This window comes from Anomalospiza imberbis, chromosome 13 (assembly GCF_031753505.1).
Source record: "Anomalospiza imberbis isolate Cuckoo-Finch-1a 21T00152 chromosome 13, ASM3175350v1, whole genome shotgun sequence".
In the NCBI taxonomy this organism is placed as follows: domain Eukaryota; kingdom Metazoa; phylum Chordata; class Aves; order Passeriformes; family Viduidae; genus Anomalospiza; species Anomalospiza imberbis.
In genome coordinates, this window is record NC_089693.1 from 13,434,514 (window position 1) to 13,459,124 (window position 24,611).

Below are 24,611 nucleotides of genomic sequence, written 5' to 3' on the forward strand. Positions count from 1 at the left end.
ACCACATTAATTAAACAGCTTATCACAACATCACCAAAATTGATTTTCTGTGTTTCTGTAAGAAAATGTTATCACACAGATAGCAAGAAGTATCTCCTACAAACTTGTTAAGTCATCAATTCTAACAAAATCTAACCTTTCAAAGGTTTCTTACAGAAAAAAAGAAAATGCAAACAAACCCCTCAAAACTGCTTATGCTTAAATCTTCTTTGTTGATGTTGCATTAAAGGCAAATTTAATCTGCTGAAGTATGGTGCTGCCTCTATTATATTTAGATAATGTTATTAATCATAAATTAAATTATTCACAACCTCAGCGAGTCTTAATGGTTGTCTACAGGGTGCAAAATACTTGACATAAAAAACAGCTTTACCACTTAATTTTATGAAAACTGTATACTAATATTAGACTGATCAACCACAAGTATTTTCCTAAATCCAAAAAAGCAGTCTAAGCCTGACCTTTTAAAGAATTTAAGCACATAGTATCAGCACACCATGAATTCTTTCTAACATTAATGTTCTAGCATCTAAGCAGCATCTTAAACTGTAGCATAAACAATCACATATTATTATTTATTACATCTTAATCTGCAACAATAGATGGGAAAAATATCTACAAAAAAGGATTGGTTTCAGTACCACTGTAAAAATACTCTTCTAATTAACAGAGAAATAATCAGGATGAATCAAATGAGAACATCTTTTTTTGGGTCAGGACATTAAATACTCTGAAGTATTTAATCATGAGTAGCCACACCAGTATATGATGATGCAACACCAAATATTAAGCTTTACTGCTTTAATGATTCATATGCAAGAACTTAAATATGTTGGAAATAGCCATTTATCATAAAACAGTCATTCCTGTCATAAAAATATCACTCCTGTTAGACTCACTTAGACATCAATAGATCAGATATTGCATATCCAAGGACAAAACATACTGTTTTTCTTGTCTCAATGAAGTTTTGCCACTAAATTAAATGTGTGTGAATTGGATCCAATATCTATAGATTATTTTATATCCATTATAAATGTTATTTTACATTATCATATTTGAGAGATTTTTGTGTTCATGTTTCATATCTTACAGAGTAGACTCCAACTGGCTCATCTATGTTGGTTTGGAAATGAGCAGAGTTTGTAACATTTCATTATAACCACATCTTTGTTATTATGGTTTACTTTGGATTCATGATGTATACTCTCTACCTTAATTTTGTTTAGGTATAGTTTTAGAAAGCAGTTCCCTCTAATTTGTGATTGGCAGAAGTTGCATGAATAGACACTAAACCATAGAAAATTATCACCTTGTGATGTTCCTAACATTTCTATGATACAAGAAATCTTAAATCCATCAACAAAGGCAACATCAAACATCAACAAAGGCAATGCTTTCTCACATCTGTGAAGTTACAGCGCTTCTGGAAAGATTATGAAAATAAACCCAAGATTGTGACCACCTCCAGTAAGTACAGCCTGCTGGTTCAACAATTTTGAGCAGCTCTGAAACCTTTCTAGAACTCTCCAAGAATTCTTCCCTCTACGTGAACTTCTAGTTAAGAACAATGAAAAATGCCCTTTAACTGTCAATCCTTAAAAGTTGCCCATAAAAAAGGAACAGCTGAGCACAAAATTTCACCTTGAGACAGCCAACAGAATGGATCAGCCATAAAACCAAAGAGACTCAGAGCAAAAGTCAAGTAAGAATATTGATTTAGACACCTTGAAGTCTACATTCAGTTTGATCTGAAACTTTATTTGATAGATGAAGAGCCACCTAGGACTAATAGAAGAGACCTGGACTCAGTAACAAAAGTTTCTGAAATTCAGTCTCATTGCTTGTCCTGCTCTCACACAATAAAATTGTATATATTTGCACATACACACAAAGCTCAAATCATGAGCCACTGTCTTCCCAGCAATCTCTCATGTTTTCTTATAGTCAAAGGCTCACTGGGTAAGCAGAACAAACTCAGCTGGAATCTTTTCCAAACATTTCTTTTTTGTCCACACCTAACCAAAAGTAACTTTCTGGGATAACTGTAGCTTCAAGAATTTCTAGAAATCAACTTTATGTGGCTCAAGGTATCTTCCAGACACTCAAATGAATCATACACAGCATTAAAAAATTTAAATTTATTTGCACCCAAAAGAATGAAAAGGTCATTGGGTGCGGGATTTTTAGGTGTTGTTTTTTTTTTTATTAATCCCACCTTCTTGCAAAAATTTCCTATTTTTGACAGATGTAACTTTAAATGCCACACAGTTACATTTAACAGAATAACAGAAACAAACATTTACTTTGTTTGTACAACTTTTCAAAAAAAGATAAGACATAACTGGCTAGTCAAGCAGTGACACTCAATGTCCTAAAAATAATAAAAGTTAGGTTAAGCTACATACAAATGAAATCTTAATTCTTTGACCACAAGCTAAACTGGTTATATCATGCATATTCATGCTCTGCCCTTGCAGATATGGTCCAATATGTTGCATTACTCATGTAAATTGTTGGGATCATAAGAGATTTAATACTAAGTCAGGCAGGTTTATTTTCATGATTTAGAAGTACTTTTATGAGTTTGCCACATGAGTAACTTTTTCAAGATCCTCACACAGATGGAAACAGGATGTCACAAGGCCAATGGATTCTACATGAACCCTTTCCACAAATCTCTCAGATCTGTAAGTACCCTAATAAATGTTTAAAATGCAAGTTTGAAACTTAAATTTCTGTAGCAAAGCTGCAAAAGAACTGAAGGACAATATTTCAAATAAGCATTTAAAAGAGGTAGAATTCACATAACTCCAAATCCAAGTGTCTACCTAGTGTCACCTCTGGGAAATTCTTAGAGAATGTTTCTGAAAGCCACAAAAACCTGCAATCACATTCCATTCTTCTTGTTGTCAGAAACCTGAATGAAAGTGAAGTATGAATTCAGCTTCCTCTGAAATGAACAGCATGCTCACAATGAAAACACAAACCCACTATGCTTTTTTGAATGTTGCTGTGTCAAAACAGAATTAAGTCCTGCAAGAAAAACCTGTAGTAGGTAAATGATGCTTGAAGTTGAACAGCAGCATTCAAGATGGAACACAGCTTCTGTCAGAAGGAAAAAAGGTAGCAAAAATAGCAAGACTTCAGAGTACTGAGTAAGTGTGCAGATGCTTAGTCACAAAATACGTGGAAGAGACAATGGATGACAGGATCCTTGCCATTATTAGCAACACTAAACAGCTGCAGAAGCTCACTATCACCAGACTTGTGACTGAGTACTAAAAGTCAAGAGGACAAAAAAACTGGTCAAAATGAATTAATCTCAAAGAATTCAATTATTCAGGAAAAGGAAGTGCTGCAAATTAAGAACAGCTTGCATTCACCAAAACTGAACTCTCACAACTAGGAAGTTGTATCAGGGACTGATTCCAAAGTGAGGTAAGCTTTATCTATTATGCTGTTTTCAGGGTAGGAAATGAGAGATTCAACCAAAACATATCCACTGTAAACAGGAGGCTGAGTTTGGAGGAACACTACAAGTTCATCATGGCAAAAGCAAAGCTCATCAAATATCCTGATGGATAAACTTGCCATAGATAATCTGGAACTGAAGACAAAATCAGAAGCAGTAAAATCAAAACCAGCACATGTCCCAGCAGCTTGAGTAGAGGACTCTTGAAGATGAGAGATGATACCAAAAGAACAAGGTGCGAAATCAACCGGAACTGCAGCTGCTCCACCCTCAGAATCAAGGCTCAATAAATGTAAGTACTTCCATTACATGCTTTCCACCTCTCACAGTATTTTGGAGTAAAAAGAAGCTTAGCTACCAGAGCGCAAAGTAGCTAATAAATTCCTTTGGCCAAGACTCAGTTTATGTAGTTACATGCAACAGAAGACATTCAAAGCATATTTCGCCACTATGTATCATAAAGGCACCGGCACAAAAAATGTAACTTACTTGAATGTTAAATAGATCAGGACCTGTATGCTTTAGTGCACACTCAAAAATCGACAAAGCCTTTTAGTTTCAGAAGGTGGGATCAAGTTCAGAACAAAATGGGCTTTGACATCAGCCCATATACATCACCATTTACTCACTACTCTAGCTTGGAATAATACTGATAGACTGGAGCAAGGAAGAAATGTTGCACATGAGCAGCAAAGGAACACTGCATCATGTAAGTGACACTCCTGGTAAGCCTCTCTTCAACAGAGTACAGCCCCCAAAAAGCTGCCAGTCAATGCTGTAAAGCAGAGAACATTATCAAAAAGGGCCTTTGACTGCAATATTGAGAGAAAAGACCAGACCTGCTGTCTAAAAGATGCAAGAAGAGAATACCACAGCTTCAATGCATGAAGAAAAAAGGAAAAGGTCTGGTCAGATCCTTGTTTGCTTACATACCAAAATAATCCCAAGCTGGACTGGGTTCAATTTTCTGGTCCACAATGATGTATCAGTGAGCCAAGGCAGTATAGGATACCTGCTCACTTTCAACTGCCCTGCAACAAAAATGTCTGCTGTCAGTTCATTTAAAAATATGTTAATAGTTGTGCAAAGCAGAGAGTTGAGCAATTAGAAGAGTACTTGCATAGTCATTAAATCTTACTTCCTCAGCACGAGATGGATCACCAAATAAACAAGGAGACTTACGTAAAGTAAAAATTTAAAAAACAAATTCTGCTGGAACATCCCCAGCTAGGTTATCTGTATTACTAATGGCAGGATTCTGGTCCAAAGACAGGCTCTGTAACAGTACACAGAGTTCATGGAACATATCTGATCATTAGCAATAAAGATGAGTTTTAAAATGCATACAGACAATCCAATATATAATAAAAGACACCAAAAGATACCATCTGAGAGATGCAAGAGAAGATCCGAAAGTGTTCAAGATCGTAATTGAGTCATTGTTTCCAATGATGAAGTGATTCTGAAGAGTCCCATAAACAAGTCATTGAATTATAGGTCAAAGAATTGGAAGAAACATTCAGAGATCATTGAGAAACTATACAGCAGAAGTTATGAACATTGTCTGCAAGTTCCTCTTCTTCCAAAGAAACCAGAGAGTACCACTAAGAACCAGCTCACAAAAAGATGAACATTTTTTTTGTCCTATGTACAGCAAATTATGAATTAAAGTATCTGCTACAGAGATATACTCATACTCTTCAGTTTAGCAATGATATATTCTTGTCCAAAGTATCAGAGAACTAGCATATGGAACAGGACAAGATTCATTGAAATTAATGAAGTCTATGAGCCTGACAGTTTCAAAAAACACCATCATGGATTTTCTATCACTTCTTGTGGTACCAGTAACTAAGTTTATGTCAGCATCAGAGCTCTCAAAAATAATGGCTATCTGCATCTGTCCTACTCTAACATCTTGCAGAAACAAGCCTGCATATACTCTTGACTTTACATCAAATCTTTTCAGTGCTCACCCATCTGCTTCTGAGTAGCACATATATATCCAACATTCTTACCTATTTTCATATGTCTCTGTAATGTATTCAAGACAGCAATATCCTTTTGCAGTACTGACAATAGCCTGGCACAGCTGTATTAGTGTATAAGCTGTACATCTTCAGCCACCATTCAACATCTAAAACCTTTCCTTCCATACACTTCAGCAGGCATTAATTCCCAACACCAAATGACAGCTCCAAACACAAAAGCTAACGCTTCCACAAGTATCATAGCTCAACACTTCATTTTGTCATTGTTTGAGTTTCACTGAAAGCTAAACTACTAGAGGACCCCCTCTTATTAGTCACTTCCTGGAAACTAAGAAAGAAAATACTTAATAAATATTAAATAATCTATCCGGGCTATCTTCAAAACTCAGTGAAAGCTGATTTATGCTTAGAGGCCTAAGAACTTATCACTCTGTTAGAAGAGTTCTCACCATGCCTGAGACTATCTAAACTCCTTTTAGAATCCCGCTAAAGGCTAGATGGGTTATCAGGGTTATACCATTTTATTCTATCTTTTAAAGTATTTCTTTGCAGTCTGACATTTTTGAGTCTGTATTCTGAAATGGTATGAAGAAAACACAAATATTTGATTTAACTGACACACATCTAAGTCTTGAATTAAGGCATAAACAGGCTGACAAACTACATTGTAAAGCCTCAGAAACTGTTCCAGGATAATCAGGGAGAGCTTGGCATGTCTGATACTCCTAAGGTTTAAAAAACCCCAAACTAACACAATCTGAAACACAATCTCCAGAATACTGCAAGTTCTTCCTCAAATCCTTAAAAAACCCTGATTAATACATACTAATTCATGTTTAAAAGTCAGAATAAAAAAGCTAATACAAAACAATATGCCATTATCATATGAAGAACATAATTTTTTAAATAATTCCTAAATATTTTTAAATATTAAGATTGAATTTTACTTTTACTTCAGTAAAGGACATTCCTTTTCATATTCATATTACATAAAGAATATAAACCACTAATTTTATAAAGCTAGTATTAAGTAGAAGTAACAATCTCATTGTGTATAGACAGGTCAGAATTGAGAAGTTTCAACAATTCTTTCTTCAAACTGGACAAAAGCCTGATTTTGTTTTAGCTGCAACAGGTAATTGCTTTATCTCTTCATTCTTGTAGTTGTGGACATGGTAGGATGAAAAAGCACTAGTACAGTAAAGGCCTGTGTTCATCCATACATTTCAAATTCTATGGAATTCAAAAGAAACTCAAGTTCAAAGTGCAAATTTTGGCCATCTATCACTAAATTAATAGAAGAAAACATTAAGCAGTAAAATAAAACTTACTGAGACACTTGTGCAGCAGTTGCATTATCTGTGGAAACTGGAAATAAAAACAAAGGATTTAATTAAGAATATTTTAAAATGTGGAAATACAGAAGTACTCACTGTTCAATGCAAGTACAGAAATCATGCAACTCCAAATAGGAATGTGATAACACAAGAGACATCCACATGTAAGTATTTATGTACTGTATAAAAAAAAGACACCTCATGTACTCACCTTTTTCTACAATAACTTGACAAGTATGAGTCTGGTTCTCACTCAGATGCGTGGCCATGTTATCCAAGCCAGAAACATCAGCCAGGAAATCACAGTTAAGACACACTACAGTCACACCTCTAGGAAATAAAAATCAAAAAGGAAGTATAAATACAACATGGTCATGGAAACACTTTTCTTAACTTACAGCAACTGGACAGACTATAAAAAAAAATCAACTTCAGATGAGATGATTCACAAAAACATAATCTTACTTTTTCTACTGCAACTAGTATCAGGAAATTCCCATCAATGAGCAGGGCATCTCCATGCTGGATATAGTACAAAGAACATGACTTTAGAGAGAAATTTATCTATAGAGCACGAGTTTCTGTTTGGATGGTTGTTTTTCTCTTTCCCTGACCCCCTCCCCATTTTTCATCTTATGAATAATCAAAAAATCATAATAATTAAAAATTTTAAACTGCTCAGAATTAAGTTCATAAATGTGGACAAATAAGTATTTGTCACTGACCAGAACATTGCTACTGAAAACCTAATGGTTTTATTTCTCTGCTCTAAATTTTGGAAACTCAGGAGGTTATAACCTCAACCTAAGTTACCAGTTCAACATCAGAAAGTAAAATCCTAATGATCTGTAAATGAAAAAAGCTGAATTACCGTAGCTCTTCTGAATGCTTCTTAAAGATCCAAAACCTTTTACTTGGACGAGCACTGTGAAAACTGAATATATGAAAACATTACCACTTAGACGGTTTTCTTCAATACGTTACTCCACATAACCCCTTCACTAGTCATGGGACTGCAATTTGCTCATGACAAAACATGAAAATAGAAGCCTAAGTTACTGAGCTGCATGATTCTTAAACATTAAATTACTTAAAGCTTACGAACTTGTGAATCTCAGCTCTCATTTAAAACACTGGCTCTCTTGTAAATCAGTTTGGGAGGTGAAAAGCTAAACTTTATTGGCACAGTCCTGGAAGAACATACTTTTACTGCTTTCATCAGCAATTCAGTTTTTGAAGAACCATGGCTGTAGCTATAGAGTGCACCACAAAAAAGCTAAAACTTGGCTGAACTTGCACTTCCTAAAGAGAAGGCTTTCAATGAGAAATGCAATTTTCAGATAACCTCTAAGTTGTCTCTTATGCAGGTTAAGTATGTGCCAACACTGTTCTCTGCTATGGACCAACGTGCAGGCAGCCAAGTACAGGGGCTACTCCTCCACAAACACCCTCCCTGCTCACCATCACTTTCTCCTTACACTCACCACAGAGGTGATGGTAGGTGCTGCAAAGGATCACAGTAGGAGATGCATTAGTGCATTAAGGGGACAAAGGACAAAAGACTGGCAATTTTACTGCACGTACGATGAATTTGATGTGCCATCCAGACCACTGGCAACTACAGGAACAATTTACCTTAGATCCCTCTTTCCCCTCCCAAAGTAAATTTTTTATTCTACGGTTAGAATTAAGCACATTATTTTTTTTTAAGCATGCCAACAATAGATTACACACATAAAAGCACGTAAAGTATTTCAGCCTAGGACTTCTACAAGCATTGAAATTAGTATTAATAGGTCAATATAAAGTGTATCCAAAAACTTAGATCACAGATTCAAGAACCCTAGCATTCACAAATGCCAAGGCATTTCCGATGCATATGAATTCAGAAAGAAAATCACATTCACTATTTTTCACAATACAGTTGACTTCTTCAGGGCACAGGAGTAACAAGTAGGGTTTTAAATTTTAATTTAAAGGGTTATAATTTAAAGGGTTTTAATTTAAATTTTGTTTTACTGTCACTGCTACATGATCTGTATCTAATTATTGTATAGTGTAATTCTATGTCTCTGAAAACAATGCATTTGTTTTCTTAACAGGCTTTTTTACAGCTGTCATCACTAATAACCCATGCTGCCCCACAACTGCTGACAAAATTACATGTTATTTCTATGGATGACCAGAAGTAGTGTAAGGATAAGTATCCACTTGAGTTTGCTATTTGAGATATCCTTCAAATTTGAGTACAGAACTCATTAGTGATAGCTGTGGCCTGTATGCATTTCAGCACTTGCAAAATCAGATGAGCCATTCAATCCGAAACCCAGAAAACATGCAATAATTAGTCATTATTTGCCCAGTCAGGTTGAAGTGATTATGGAAGATACCATAGCAACTCTGAAGCCAAGGTAAAATACTGCCTGAACCACTGGATTTCTAAAGCAAAAAAAGAATGTGGAGTTTAAGACTTTGCTAAAAAGTAAAAAAATCCAACCTTACGCATTTCCCTGCCAGTCTGAGGACCCAGTTCAAAATTCACCTAACAAACACTTCACACCTTACATGAACTTAGGAGGTATTTACTGAGCCAGTAAAAACTTTGAAGACTGCTCACCTCATCATGTGATTCACATAGGCTTTGCTACAGCTGGTGTTGTACCTGCATAAACTACAGTGGACGTAAGCAGGAAAGTGACTTGCAAAATCTTTTATTTCTGAGAAACACTCAATGCATTTGTGAGTTCCCACGTGATACCTAACAGTAACATGAAAAGGTTATCAGTTAATAGCAACACTTTCAGAAGAGATAACTATTTCACACTTTTTGCTTTAAGTAAGTAGCAAGCTTGCCTATACTAGGGAAAAATGAGGAACTTAAAAATGTATCAGTTAAATACTTAAAAGTTATGCTAGCACAAATGAAGAAAATTTTGCTTTTACTGGAACTATGATTTAATTATGATCCTAATAAAAAAGTGAAAGTTAATATAAGCATCTGTTATTGGCCACTCCTGGAAACAAGAGATTCCCAGTGGATGAGAACCTCCAAATTCAGCTGCTGCCGCTGTCTCTATGTACTTGAGAAGTATTTCCAATAAATATTTCCATCCATCACAATGCACAGAAAAAGCCTTTGGCTTTTCTATCACTCCAGTATTACCCACAAGCACTCAAAACAGCTACAAAGCAAGAATATAATCCTGCTCTTCCTCAGTTTCACTGACTGTTTTTGAATCTCTGCCAGAGCTACCCACTGAGAAAGTTAGAAACTGGAGGGGTGACATCTTCCATCTCTGACCAAAAAATAGGCTAATTCATCATAACCAATGAAATTACACTCCAGTGTAAAAAACAGTCCATACAACACCCATGAAAATTGTAACATAAGGACAGCAAACCCCAATAAATTGTCAAGGTAAGGACAGCATTCTCCCAATAGCTTACTTTTACTTCCTTGATTTTATTAAATTAGCTCCCTAAAATGCTGTATCTCCTAGGATAGACAGGATTTTATCTTTTAACTAACAGGTTCAAATAAATAAAATAAAAGGGAAAAAAAGAGAAAAAAGAAAATAAAAGAAAAAGAAAGGCTCCATGCAGAGAAAATTTCTAAATGTGGCACAGAGAAGTTTCCAGAACACTTGTTCTTCCGTCATAAATAGTCTGCCATCACCCAAAACAGTGACTGAAGATTCAGAATTACAACCACAGTAACAGTATGTGGAAAGTTTATGCATCCGCTTTCTTGGCAAACTTGAGGTGCCAGATCTTCTGTATTACAACATTAAAGCTACTGAAAGACCACTAAGTGATTCATTATTTATGTTCAAAGCGTACTTAAAGACAATTTTAATACTAGTACTTTACCTTAGATTATGAAACACTATATTTGTAGGTTCTTTTTTTTTTCTGCTGTTCGTCCATGCATTTTGTTTCCTCGATGTAGATTGTTTTGATTTTCCTCTTGACTTGCTTGTATTAGATTTGTTATGATTTTTAGTAGTTGTATTTTTAGCTTTAGGTGATAACTGAAATGTGGAACTGCTTGTACTAACAGAAGATGTAGCTGATGATCCTGACTGATGAGATACCAAAGATGCTCGAATAGTCACCTACAATATGAAATAAAAAATTCTGTTTAGGTATAATCCCTCCAAGTTCCTACTTCTATTTGTCTCAAAGTTTAAGCCACTTTACAGCACAAATCATAGCATAAGAAACTCTCCTGATTAAAGCTTACTTTGAAAACTACAAAACACTGAAAATACCTTTGGACTAGAGTTAACCTCTAATAGCCAACTGGATGCTTAAGCAGTTCGTTTTGGCCAAAATAGTTAGTCATGACAAAACACGTTGTTTTCTTTCCAGAGCTGCAACTGGCTAGATCCTGCATTTAAGAATAAATGACAAAAAAGTAGCAGAACTGTCAGGCCAATCAACCCTACTAAGAAGAATATCAAACCATCCCATCAGTGCCTGGATTTAACAAAAAAGTCCTGTGTCTTACTGCCCCATGATGAGCTAGTCTACTCCCTTCAGATATGTTTGCTCCTCGTCCTAGAACTCCAAGGAGTATTTCTGGTTTTTGACCTCTTATCTGCTATTCTTGAACTCCTCTGTCATGCTCTCAAATGTGGTTTTGACTCACAATTTGACTCCTTTTTCAGTATTATCATTTGCATCCTGTCACGGTCTACTAACATGAATTTTAACATAATCTAAACTTTTATTTGGTCATGAAGACCCTGAAATCTCTAAAAAATTGAGATATTATCACAGAGTAAAGAATCGGTGCTTTACATTCCTTCTGCCAAGCAAAGCAGCAACTGAAGTAATTTTCCCTTCCTGATTCTACAGCAAATGAACTGTGAAGAGCTGATCAAAATGTTAACTTCTCTTCTTCCTTGCAACTGAAAGGACATATATTTTGACACTCTACTAAAAAACTGTTGTAAAAAGTCCCAAAATCTACAACAAAATCCTTGTCTAAGTAGCTCTTTCTTGAGAAATGGAAGACTGACATAAAGACAGCATAAGTGTTCTGAGGGGACCCAAATTTTCCTCACATACCTTCAAATGCTGAAGCTAAAGAAGACCTGGTGAACCCAGTTTTAAGTATATATATTCTCTGCAGAAGTAGGTCTTGTGTTTTTATATGGTTTTTTGCCATCACCTTCCCCAAGTTGAAAAATCTTTCACAAGAAATGTGCAGAAGGGGCATCATGGGAAGGGACAAATTAACCATCTGCTCAAGAAAGCAGCAGCTCTGGCTGGACTACTGGCACATATGTAGGTGTATGGAACAATGGGACAGAAAGTAAAACCACGCATTACCAGGAAGAAACCACAAACTGTGCCTGGTAATTCTTCAACCAGGAACGTTTTTTAGAGTTTTAAAGATGAGGGAAAAAACCAAAACCTAACACACACAAAACAATACAATCCCAACACTTTGTTTGTGAAAAGAAAGAAGAAAAGCACTTCTTTCTATTCTACTCTTTTCTCTACCAAGAGAAGAGTCTTTTTTTCCTTTCTTTTTTTTCCTTTGTCCCCTTAAGTTTTCCTGCATGAACACTCACCTTTGTTCCAGGAGGCAAGCCTTCTAATTGCTTGGGTTTCCTAAATGTTCGGTGATGCTGAGTCTTGTGATCCATTTTTTCTTTGCATGTTAAAAACTGCAGTCTGCATTTAGTGCAACGGTATATTCCCTTTTTCTGTTAAAGACAAATGACAATCTAGAGTAAGCAAGGGTGGCATGACAAAACTCTAGCCCTAGCTTGTCTCAAGCAATGCTCACGCAGTTCCTAAAACATCAACTAAACAAACAAACTCTTAATACTATACAAAGATAAGATACCCTGTAGGAATTAGATACTTGAAAATGCAAGGCAGTATAGTTACTAAGAGGAGGAGGAATCAGGTTCCCACTTACAAGACACTTCATTATCTTTTTCTTTACTTGAACTAGTGGCAGGTTTGCTAGTAACCTCAACAAAAGCAGATTCAAATCACTACAATATAATGAAGAAACCAAATAGCATGAAGATTCTTCCAATGATATTCAGAGATTACTTTAAACAGGAAGCTGCTATCACACAAAAAAAAGAAAATTCCCTTAAAGATTTCTGAAATTCTTCTAATGTATTCTTATTAACTACTCTTATCCAGTAACAACCATACAAATAAATAAGTCACATTTGTTTTTTTCAGAGAGAGAGAGTTCTTAAATGTGTTTAGCATTTTTCTAGCATTAAGGATGGAAAAGATCTGCTTACCTGATGCCTCATGTAATGATGCATATACGGTGCTCCAATTTTAATAACTTTGAGGCAAAATGGGCATAGCAAATGTTTTGTGTTTTCATGAACTGTTCTAAAATGTGTTTCTACATCTGAAAAAGCTGAGGATCTGTAGCTGCACACCTAAAATAAGAAGTTAGACTTATTTGTTACAAGTTTACTGACAGTGAAGACAGGGGAGTGGTGTAATCTAAATACAAAAGTCACTCTGAGATACCTGGCAAACATACGGCATTTCACCTGGCTTATGATTGTCCTTCATATGCTGCAAAAGAACTTGCTCTGTTTCAAATGATAATTCACAGATTTTACAAATCGCTAGAAAAAGTGAGAAACAAGAAAAAAGTAAAAATTTTATAGGGGTCATATATACATAAATTATAATACATATATATATATGTGAAATGTATATATCACTAAAGTTAGAGAAATCTAATGATTATTCTACTCTTTAGAAAAAATTCCCTGTACAATTTCAGAAAGCCAGGAAGGCAAGGACCTTAAACATGAGGTCTTAAAGTAAAGCTTTCAAGTAAAAATAAATAAACGAACAAAAATGCAAGGAAAAAAAAACACAGGCTTTTAAAAATACTTTTTTGCATATATATTGCTCTCAAAAGAAAAAAAAATGGCTCTGTTCCTATATTAAATCTCAAGATTATTGTTATTCAAGTACACTACATTTTTCTGAAATTACAATCCAGGAAATAAATGTTGGGAAATTTCTAAAACTTTTGGCTTCGAAAAAAATTCAGTGTGACAGGATCCAACTCACTGGACGACTCGTAAGGCGTGTGCGTACTCTCGATGTGGCACTGCAGCTGGAATGGTGTGGGGAACTGTCGGTAACAGTGCTGGCAGGTGGTGTGGCTTTCCCAGCTTTCATTGCTTTGCTTCTCAAGCTCCAAGTGATGTTTCATGTGGTTCATAAACCTTTAAATTATAGTGAACAGGTGCAAAAAACTACATTTTAACATTCCCTACAGATATAATATGCAAGATGTACAGGATTCTTTAGAAATTTTACTCTGTAAGGACTTCTCAATTAAAAAAAAAAGTAATAGATGTTTGCTAAAAAAAAAAAACAGGCAACAAACTGAAAGATGACTAGAAATCTTGACTTTAAGGAACACACGTGAAGTCTAAAACATGTTCTAAAACGAAATCGATTACATTTCTCATGTTTGCTTAGACAAAATTCTTGCCTTGAAATATAGGGAAATAAGTAGAGACAACAAGAACACATCAACTGTTCACACTTTATTCACCATCAGCAATCTCAAAGCCCCATTCTGAAACACATGTAACTTTAGCTCTCCTGGAAACTATTACATAGCAAGAATGCATCTGCAATTTGGACATGACAACTGTATGTGAAACCACAGCAGGAGTTCCAAGAACGTTCTTTGTCTAACGCATTTAGGCCTGACATTGAATTATGAAGGACAGTTATCAAAAACGCCACTGTGCAGCCAACATTAAAAGAGTGGGAGAAACTGGTATAGTACTACTTTAAGTTTTTCCTCATTAATCTGTCCATCTGTCTGAAGTAGGAACCTATTCTGGCTGAGAAGTCCAGGCACCCATGTTCAGTTCATCAGACTGAAGAGGAACTATTAAATGTAAGTCACACTCACAAAAGGAATGTAGACTTTGGAACTAGAAAAAACAAATGAGCAAGGAGAATAGTCTCTTGAGCTCAAGCTTGAACTATCATGCAGTTGCTTAAGAAACAGAAACAAGAAAACCAGAAAAAGCCAACTGAGTCTATCCAGTTTACTAAGCAGAAAAAAGAAACTGACACTATTACTGCATAATACCTTAACAGAAAATTATTGCAATGGTATGTTCAACCACTGATCTTTTAAAGAAAGCAGGGGATTACCATGATGAATCACTTTCTGCTTTTCTGAATTTAAGTCAAAAAGGTTATACTTTAATTAGGATGGTAAAGATGTGTTTATTTTGTTCACTATAGATAAAGGTGCAAAATAGACCTCAGAATAAAAATCTTAAGTTATACAACTATGGAATAAAGCTACAAGGTTACAGTCAAAATTAATATGGTTAAAGTCAATGCTACAGAAATTTAAAAAAATGGCTTGTACATTTTTAATTACTTGCTGTGGAATACACAGGCACCACAGCACCAATTGCTTACAATATAATGCTGAGTAGAAAATAGTGCCTATTTAATGATTAATAGCAAATGTCATTGTTTTAATTACAGAAAACTTGTTTTTTTTCAATAATATGTGTCTAATGTTAGCATAGACCTGCTCATTTTAACTTGCAGACTGTGCCCTTTGAAACAATAGCCCATTTTTCAATTTTACATTCTGCTACTTCAGCTTCCCTTGAAGAGTGCATGTAAAAAAGTTCAGTGACCTTAACTTCCAAAGGAACGATGACACAAACTTGTCTACCTACTAAAACAGCTTACTGGGGTTTTATCAGCAGTTGGAAGTAAAATTACTGCAAGAAAATAACAGATGTTACATAAGTGAACTACTGACTATTAGTCATTGTGTGTCCCTAAAGGGAATTAACACTCGCATCTACCAATATCGCCATCAATCCAGATGGCAAATTGTAAAATCCTTTGTGTTGCCCTTTCGAACCCTAACGTCCTACAACTGCTCTTATCAAAACTCTATGTTTATGTTAGATACCACTAAAATTCATACTCTAACCTGTAAAAAGTTTCAAGTTATGGCCATACATGCAAAGTAAAAATTAATTCAATTTCTGTTTGGTCACCCAACATTATCAGTTTTCAGTATGAAAGGAACTCTACTCCAGAAACACAAAATTTTAATACATGAGACTATTATGGACTGGAAGTGATTAACAAATTATTAAGGAAATGAGTTCAAATACCTTATGTTATTTTTAAGAACTTTGAGACAACTGATGCATTTAAATGTCGTATGAGTCTTCTGCTCCTGTTGTACCTGCTGGAGGTCACCTTCATCCTTCCCATAATAAAAGTCATTAACTAACATAATCAGCTTTCCTTTCTCAGATTCAGTGGTCTTGCTTGTTGTGCTCAAACACTCTGTTTTGACCATTTCCGAGAAAAAGTTATTTACCATATCTGGACAACAATACTGGATGCAAACAGGGAGAAGAGATGAGACAGAAACAAAGGGATTAGTCTCACCAAACTGCATCCATGACAACAGCATTTTAAAAACTGAAGGCACTAATGAGAGATGCAAAGCTTAATTCTCTGACACACTGAGCTTAGTCATATTCAATTTTGAACAGTGACTCATCTTTAACTAGTGTTTAAGTAATAAAACAGTATATATTATAAAACTGAAGAGGAAGATTCTCATAGGTTCGCTTAAGATAAATTTAATCAAGAAAACAATAGCAGTGTTGACTTATTCTTGCAAAAAAATTCTATTTCATTTACATTTAATAAAAAGAAAAAAAAGCAGCTTTCATGCAAGTATTTTGCTGACAAGCACAAGTTTATTGAGAACTTAATGGGAAGTTTTGTCTTTTATTTCTTAGAGAAGAATGTATGTTGAATCCTTCAAAAGTTCTTTTGAGCAATAGTAAAAAATTCAGAATTCTGAGTCACATAATAGACATTGTTCAGGCTTCTTTATGTTGAAGTATACATAAAGAATGCTTAGTCCAAGAGCCATCTCGTGAAACTTATCACTTAAAAAGTAAAACGTACTTCATAAAGAAGATGCTATGAAGTTTCCAACAAAATTAGAATGTTTCAGAGGACAAATTTTTCTCCTGCCAAATAATGGTTCTTACCATACAGGACTACTTTCCGTAGGCCTACTAGTAAGGAGCAATTTCCTGCTGTGGAATTGTAACTCAGTATCCTAAGTAAACACACTTCTTCAATGGTTCCTTCATTCAGTTGATGTACTCAGTGCAAAAGCTATTCTGTACAAATAATGATTAGAAAAAGTTAAAACCCTTGGGTTTTTTTCCACTGCTACCTGTATTTCTTAATTATGCTTCAGAGCCGAAGGAGACAGCAATTACCATTTAGGGTATTGTAATGCTGTAAATCAGAACCATCTGTGAGAACAGTAACTGAGATCCTCACAAATCTGTCTTATACAGTAGCTTATACTCCTTTTTGTTTTGGATATTCACGTTGTATACAGACTGCAAAGCCATTTATCTGTCCCTGAAATTAAATACATATGCCTGAGAATTGTGAGGCTCCTTGCCAAATGATAAATAATTTTCAGGAAACTATGTTTCCAGAAATAGTAGTAAGTAGTTCCACAGTCAAATTAAGTGATGCTCAGTTTCTGAAAGTTTTGTTTACCACAGTGTTTGAGTATGAACTACAAATGAAATTCTTCCCCACAGCTTAAAAACTTTTATCTATTGAGTATCAAGTATTTTTATCTTGCTGTACCAAGTGATACATCAAGAAAAACAGTAAGTTTACTCTGTCATCTTTGTGTCAGCTGCAATCTCACACAGATGCGGGCCACCTGGCTGCCTATTCTCATAGACACTTACCTTCAGCAGACTGGAAACATGAGCCAAAAAGTAGCAAGATTTAGAGCTCCCCTGCTCCTCTCTTGCTCTTCATGACTGCATGACTTTGAGCATTTGGCTCTGGATGATAGCAGCTTCCTATCAAACCATGGCTCTCTACCATAACCAAAGAGAAGCCCACAAAGTTTGTTCTAATGCTTACCAGCCCCAAAATATTTTACCTTCATATGATTTTTCAGAGGATCCATAAGATTGAAATGTATATTACATTTTGGACAAGCTCGTGGAAAAGGTCCTCCATTTTTAATGGTGCTGGATGCAGCATTTGTCCCTGTAAAATTTAGAAAATATAAAGACTCAGAATTCACAGGCAGAATACTCAATTTAGTAGTAGTGGTAGTATTCAAGTAAAATATGCTATTTCAAATGAAAACTATTACCATCAACAAAGCCGTAGTAGCCATAAGCAGGCTTTACAAGCATCTTTTAACTATTCTTCCTTTTTCCCAAACTGACCTGGAGTTTGCTCTGTTTGACAAAGACTGATAAACAGATTTTACAAAATCTTATCAACAAAGAAAAACACATGAGGAGATGAAGGCAGCATGATAGGAAGAAAGCATTTCTTCTGTGCACTACCAGCCCATCCCATCCTGGATAGGATGGATTTTTGATGTTTTTGTTTCACAAACTTTTCAAATGAATATTGAAAGCCTGTTTTCTGCCACAACCTGATCATCATCACAATAGGGTTCAGATAACTGGTTTTGGAAAGGAGTTTCACTGTTTGGTTCTCAATGATGAGGCTATTTCTCGCTGGAGATTTGTTAGATTCTTGGCTTATTCAAATGCATTATTTCTGTTAAGCAAAGATGTCTTTGGAGAACCTAGAGAATAAATCTTCTAAATTAATAATTACTCCCAGTAATTAAAGGAAATAATGCTTCTCTTATCAACATGAATGATTAATACCTTTTGAGCAAAAGAGATATTAAAGCTTTGCATTACTTTAAACTTTAATGAATAAACTAAGCTTTGAGCTTTCTCCAAACTGTCAAAAAACATCAGAACAAGAGCTACTTTTCCAGATTAAATTCTCATGCATTCTCAAGTCATTCACAGATTTGGAGGACTGCATACTAAGTAACTAGTTTAGAAGTTAAACACAGTAAACAACATCTTAACTGTAAGAGTCAACTGTTCCCTGCCAGGACTATGAAAAGATGTAATATAAAAAAAAAAAAAAAAAAACCAACCATAAATATAAGGGAATTAGCAAGCGTATGAGTTAAAAGATGGCCATGCAATGGTGTTATTATACATTTTTACATCAAAATCGTCCTGCCTAGACCATAAACAAACTGTAATTTCCCTGAAGATAACAGTTTTGCTAAGAATCATTATTAAGCAGAAAGTCCTTTAGATGAGTGGACGGTCATGTAAAAGCTGTACCACAAAACAACGCTGCAAGTCTTCACTAATACAGTTGGAAAAACATTTTGACACACCACAGCTAAGTGCAAACAGAGTTGAAGAAAACCAGTTCTGCAGCAAAACCTTGTGTTCTGCAGTGCTTCAGTGCTGGATTCTGTGACAGATTAGAAATTGCCATGCCAGCATGGGATGGCTTAGAGACAAACTCAGCAAAATAAGCTTCTCAGTGAATATGATCTACTTCTTTTTTACTGAATTTAGCAAGATCCTTCAGTTATCTTTTTTATTATAGGCTGCAGCACAATATCTATTTCACCCAAAAGAGGGTGGAGGCAATTTTTTTGCTGGAGTGTTTATGTTATAGCCAGGTCCTTCTGGTAGCTGGAAAGAGTAAATGAGTTCTTAAATAAGAAATGCAAAAAACCCAAATCTGAAATTATTCCAAACAGTCATTTTAACATTATAGGACAGAGGATGCCTTGGAAATGTCTCAAAATTCAAGAATAAATCCTGGCCTGTTGCAATCACTAGAAAGCACTTTTTGGCTCAGGACAAAAATGCACTTTATAGTTAATAGTCTGAAACAGCCAGACTAACTCTCTTGTTGCAGGGAAGAAAAAATCTTTCCAATAACATTGTTTCTTTGAAACAGACCTTCTCCCCTCCCACTACTATTTCAAACTATATCAGAAACACTGCTAAAAAAAAAAAAGACAGAAAACTGCAAAACACATTTTGCAATAATTAATCAAAGTACAGAATCACAAAATAATTCGCGTTGTAAATTTCTGCAACTTCCCAGTCAAAGCAAGTCAAATCTTATGCTCAGAGCATAAGAGTCCAGTCAACTTCTGCATATCTCCAAGGATGGGGATTCCACAATCTAACTTGTTACTGCCTTGCCTGGCATTGCTAAAATGATTTCTCCCCTCATCTAATCAGAACTAGGTCATAAATTCAGCAGTCATAGAATTAAGTAAAGAATTCTTTCAATCTTGAGTTTCTTGTTGGTAGTGTTTTGAAGTTTCAACCCCCTACTCCCGTCTTTGACATAGAAAATCTGAACTAAGAGAATGAGGTCAGGGGCATTTATTTATATAATCTGTCTTCAAATGACTAATTACTGCTCTACAGAATTCAAACGTACCTACTAAACAATAAAGGTCTAAAATTTGAATAGGCAATAAGCTCAGGTAAAATAAATTGCAAAGGTATATAAATCCTTGCATTGAATAGCTATTTTTATTTTACGGCATAAGAACAGTTACTTACACTGCCTTAAGAGCATCTGAAATACTACATGGGTTAGCTTTTTCCATGACACAGAGGCAGGACTGCCAGCTAGACCATTCCATCTTCCTACCATCTGAAGATCCATTTTGTGTCTGTGCAACTGTTGGACAGTTACCTGTAGGTGGAACAGCCAAGTTGCTTCCAGCACACACCTCAATAAGCTCGGTCTGCTTTTGAGTTACACTGTCACCTTCAGAAGTAGCAGCAGGTTTAGATACAAAGTCACTCTCATTTAGACCTACAGTACTTTAAATTAAAGAACCTCATTTTTTTCCCATAGTAATTAGAACACATTAGTGATGACTGCAATTTAGAGTCCACACAAAGCAGTTGAAAGATTTTCCTAAACTAATATGCCATACTGAAGTTAAAAAAATATCCAACTCAGACTGAAGGCCCAGGCCAGTGAAGCAGGAAAGGGTAAATTCAAGAGATAGAGACCCACCTCTAAAACCCCAGTAAATCATACTGTGGCCACCTGAATTCCCTTGGTCTACTTTTCACATCTTGACCCACTCTAATCTGAGACAAGGTGAGTTCACAGTAATGAAGTTAAGCTAAGTAACCGCAATGCCCACTGTCTGAAACAAGCTCTGTGCTTCTGATGAAAAACACCTCTCCTTTTTTTCTGGTTCTGCATTAATGCTGTTTTAGTTTCTTATATAACTCTGTAAAATTCAGTTTGCATGCAAAATGAAAAAAGTGTTATAACTTCTAATGACCAACCACAGCACATCTATCTGCTATCTTCTTCTGAAAGAACATTACATGTCCTTACAGTATTTCTTCTGAAGAAAATCAGTAAAATCAAACAAAAAAACCCCAAAAATACCACAAACAAAAAAACCAAAGCAAAAACCAACAACAAAACAAAATCTAACAAAATCACAAAAAAAAAAACTAAACCAAAACCCCACCAAAAAAAAAAACCCCAAAACACCCCACAACAAAAAAATCCACCAACAACTTTGAAATTGGTCGGTTCAGTGGCTGATTAACATGCCCATAAACACTCAGCTCCATCTTGTCAGAAACCCATGTCTCTGTCACTGTAAGATTATCCTTGATGATACAAACTCAATACAGTGATCAGTACTCAAATAAACCTGAAAGACAGTTACAAACCAAGAAGTCTGAAGTGCCAGCACAGGTCTTGTAAACCTCTCACAATGACTGACTGCAAATAGTCTTAAGACTATAATAAAATATGTCAAAGGCTTCAGTTCTGGACACAACAATCTAAGCTAAGGACATTCTGGTCTATTCTCCCCAGTACAATGACATAGCTGCTCCAATGATTTCTCAGGGTGTAACAAGAAGCTCAACAAGTAGAGATACTTTGTGTCACAACAAATTATTCAAACTTCTGAGAAGAAACAAAATAGCCCTCTGGCACCCACAGTTATGTTTACTCAGTGGGAGCTATCTAAACTTGGCCAATAGTCTGTAGAATCTCCCCACTCAATGCACATAGGCAGACTCCCAGCAGGGAATGCTGATGAACATCTTGGATAATTTGCCACACTGTGCCTCAAATATGGGAAAACGTAATTCACTTTTTATACAGATACATAAACATCCTAACATTCTCCTTTGTAGTACACCTTTCCTTCTTTTTGACATAAATAAACATATTAAGTTTAAATGTCTATGCATTGTTTGCCTAAGGTTCATTCATTCACACATTCACAAAATGATCAGGTTACTAATTAGATGCTATTACTTCCTAGGGGGGTTTAATTTACCTACACTCACCATGTTCAGTACATGAGCTGCTTACACAGACATATGTCGCGCTCAGCAAAGGCTTCCATAGAGCTGGTATGACCCTAGCATTCCTCTGTAGCACTTGAGGCTATTTGAGCATCTAGCCAGCAACCTATAGCAGTTCCTATAGCAGGAACTGCTGCTGCTGCGTATTAAACTACAGGTAGCTCTGCAATGAGGGCTAGGGAAAAGACACAAAGTCTGACTGAGTTTACAAGGATCTTCAGTGAAGTATTTTATTTGACTGCAGAAAACCCTACTTGGAAACAAGGACTATTTTCATATGTCAAAAATACTGTTCATAATTCCAATTTTAAAAGCTTAACACATCTGTGATAAAAAATTTTGAAGACTTTTATATATTTATAAAGGTGAGTAGTTGTAGTCTACACAACTCTGATTAGTAAATTCTCTTTCAGAAGAACTATAATAATACACAGGTTTGCATTTTAGTTCTGTTGTTCATGTAAAAAAATAGGCCTATTTTGAAAACTAATCAAACCAACTACAAGAATTATTTAATATCTTGCTGGTATAACTCAGATTGACACCTCTTATCATGAAAGTGCCTCTCTCAGCTGGAGTGTGGACATGAATTAACCTTGAATTAACCGCATTCCAGGCTAGTTTGTCCAACTCTCTACACAACAGGTCGCAGGGACTCCAAGTACCCAGGACAACAGGGAAAAGCAATAGCCAAATAATTAATTTTTGGTCACTTTGTGCTATTAGTGAACACTTCTGTAGCTATTACCCAGGATTTGGCTGTGCTCATACACACAATATTCCTGTGTACCCTGTCCATGATGGCAAGGAAGGAGCAAAGTATACTGGCTGCAGCACCACCTTGCTGACAGGTTTCTGAACCCACAACACCACTGTAAAAACCTTAATGCTGCTCCACCATTTCTTACTTGACAAAAAACTATTTAACCCAAGACACCAACAGAACAGATGGACACAAGCAAGAAAATACACTGCTAACCCTTCACTGATACATTTTCGGAGTGAATGCCTAAACTAAAAATGCAAAATCATCATGTGAAGCTGAGCAAACTAGCTATCCCTCTGTCCTACATAACTTCTTAACATGACCAGTCAGGCCATTCACTGCACTTAACCTGTTACCTCAGGGAAGAATCAGAAGTCATTGTCACCCATAACTTATAGACAGAAAAATGCGATTCTGTTCAGTTATTACAAAAGTACAATCCTTCAAAAAGGAGGAGGGAAGTCCCAAGTTGTAGTCTTCTTAAGACTGAATACACTGCATGCTTCAAATCTACTTCATCTGCTGTGACACACACTAGCAAAAAAAGGTGCTTTTTGGCTTCTTTTTAAATAGATTAAATTAAATATTTACTGCTGAAAAGCTAGTTGGAAAAAAAAGGATTTTGCTGTCAAATTACATACACTCTCCCTTCCCCTCCTTTTCAGGACTGATCATTTTGATCCCATCTACTCCAAGTCCTGCATCTAGCAGCCAGAAAACCAAGATCATCATTGCAGGGAATCCATCCAGCAGACTCAGTTCTTCGGATACTGTTCACAGCCCCTCTTCTGCTAACAGTCTTCTCCTACTCCCATGGGCCAAAGAGTGATGAGTATACTGAAAACAAACCTTTACCTGTCAATAAAGATACACTGGATCCGGTAATGCTTTTTGCCATCTAAATGAGCATTACAAGAAGACATCAGCTGATTTTATAGTCAGTCTAATGCACTGAAAAGCAAAGTCTGACAACACAAGACCCCAGAGGTTATTTCATTAAACATTATACAGTGTTATGTACAGGGGGGAGAAAAAAGTAGCTCTATTACATTCTAGAAATCCTATTTAAAGTTATAACCCATAGATCTGCACTAGAGTTAAATGACATTAGGTTGGCTGTTTCTCTTATCAACTACTACAGTTATACCCACCTGTTACATTCACTGCTGGCCCAGTCTGGTACTGTGGAACTCCCGAGTTCTGTCTCACACCAAACAGTATACCAGATGTATTATCTGGTGCATCTGGTGGAGAATCCATAACATAATCCTAATAAGATATTTTCAAGAGGGAAAAGAAATTTGAAGTTTAACATTTTTTTTACTTGCAGGCTTCAAAGGGTTTAAAAACATATGATTTCTTAAAAGTACTCAGGCTTCAAGCAGGATTTAAAAACATATGATTTCTTAAAAGTACTCAGAAGAAAATCAAGTTCATTACAATCTCCCCAATATAGTTTCTTTTGACATTTTAATAAAGTTGCAATTCTCATCAGTGCTTTTTAGTTTTTATAGCTGTGTATTCAGAATAGTAAAAATAATTGTAAGACCTGGGAAAGACCACTTAATGAAACATCACTAATCTGTTTGAATTGCTAACTGTAAAGAAATTGCTTTTGTTCCAAAAAAGTCTGATGATGTTTCAAATTATACTAGATTGTTTTTCAAAAAAAAAGCCAAATACTTTCTTTCTTCAACCTAAACTCAGACATTTGCTTGTTACTCCTGCATAACATCTTGCTGCATTTCAAAA

At 35.6% G+C, this 24,611-nt stretch overlaps 1 protein-coding gene across 9 annotated transcripts in view; it reads right to left on the minus strand.

Annotated features, from left to right (window-relative positions):
* Positions 1-24,611, minus strand: part of ZNF280D (zinc finger protein 280D) — a 49,295-nt gene that overhangs the window by 9,955 nt on the left and 14,729 nt on the right. For 7 of the 9 annotated variants that reach the window (XM_068204037.1, XM_068204034.1, XM_068204031.1 and 4 more), the window contains 12 exons: positions 24,011-24,128; positions 17,815-17,924; positions 15,986-16,215; positions 13,881-14,038; positions 13,323-13,423; positions 13,082-13,228; positions 12,386-12,520; positions 10,674-10,918; positions 9,421-9,561; positions 7,675-7,737; positions 7,015-7,133; positions 6,798-6,834 (listed from right to left, as the gene is read on the minus strand). In XM_068204037.1, the coding sequence (XP_068060138.1) occupies positions 6,798-6,834; positions 7,015-7,133; positions 7,675-7,737; positions 9,421-9,561; positions 10,674-10,918; positions 12,386-12,520; positions 13,082-13,228; positions 13,323-13,423; positions 13,881-14,038; positions 15,986-16,215; positions 17,815-17,924; positions 24,011-24,128 (1,604 nt within the window). Of the gene's footprint in view, positions 1-4,408; positions 4,507-6,797; positions 6,835-7,014; positions 7,134-7,674; positions 7,738-9,420; positions 9,562-10,673; positions 10,919-12,385; positions 12,521-13,081; positions 13,229-13,322; positions 13,424-13,880; positions 14,039-15,985; positions 16,216-17,814; positions 17,925-24,010; positions 24,129-24,611 lie in introns of all 9 variants that reach the window. The other 2 variants (XR_011003816.1, XM_068204032.1) reach the window with 2 other exon arrangements.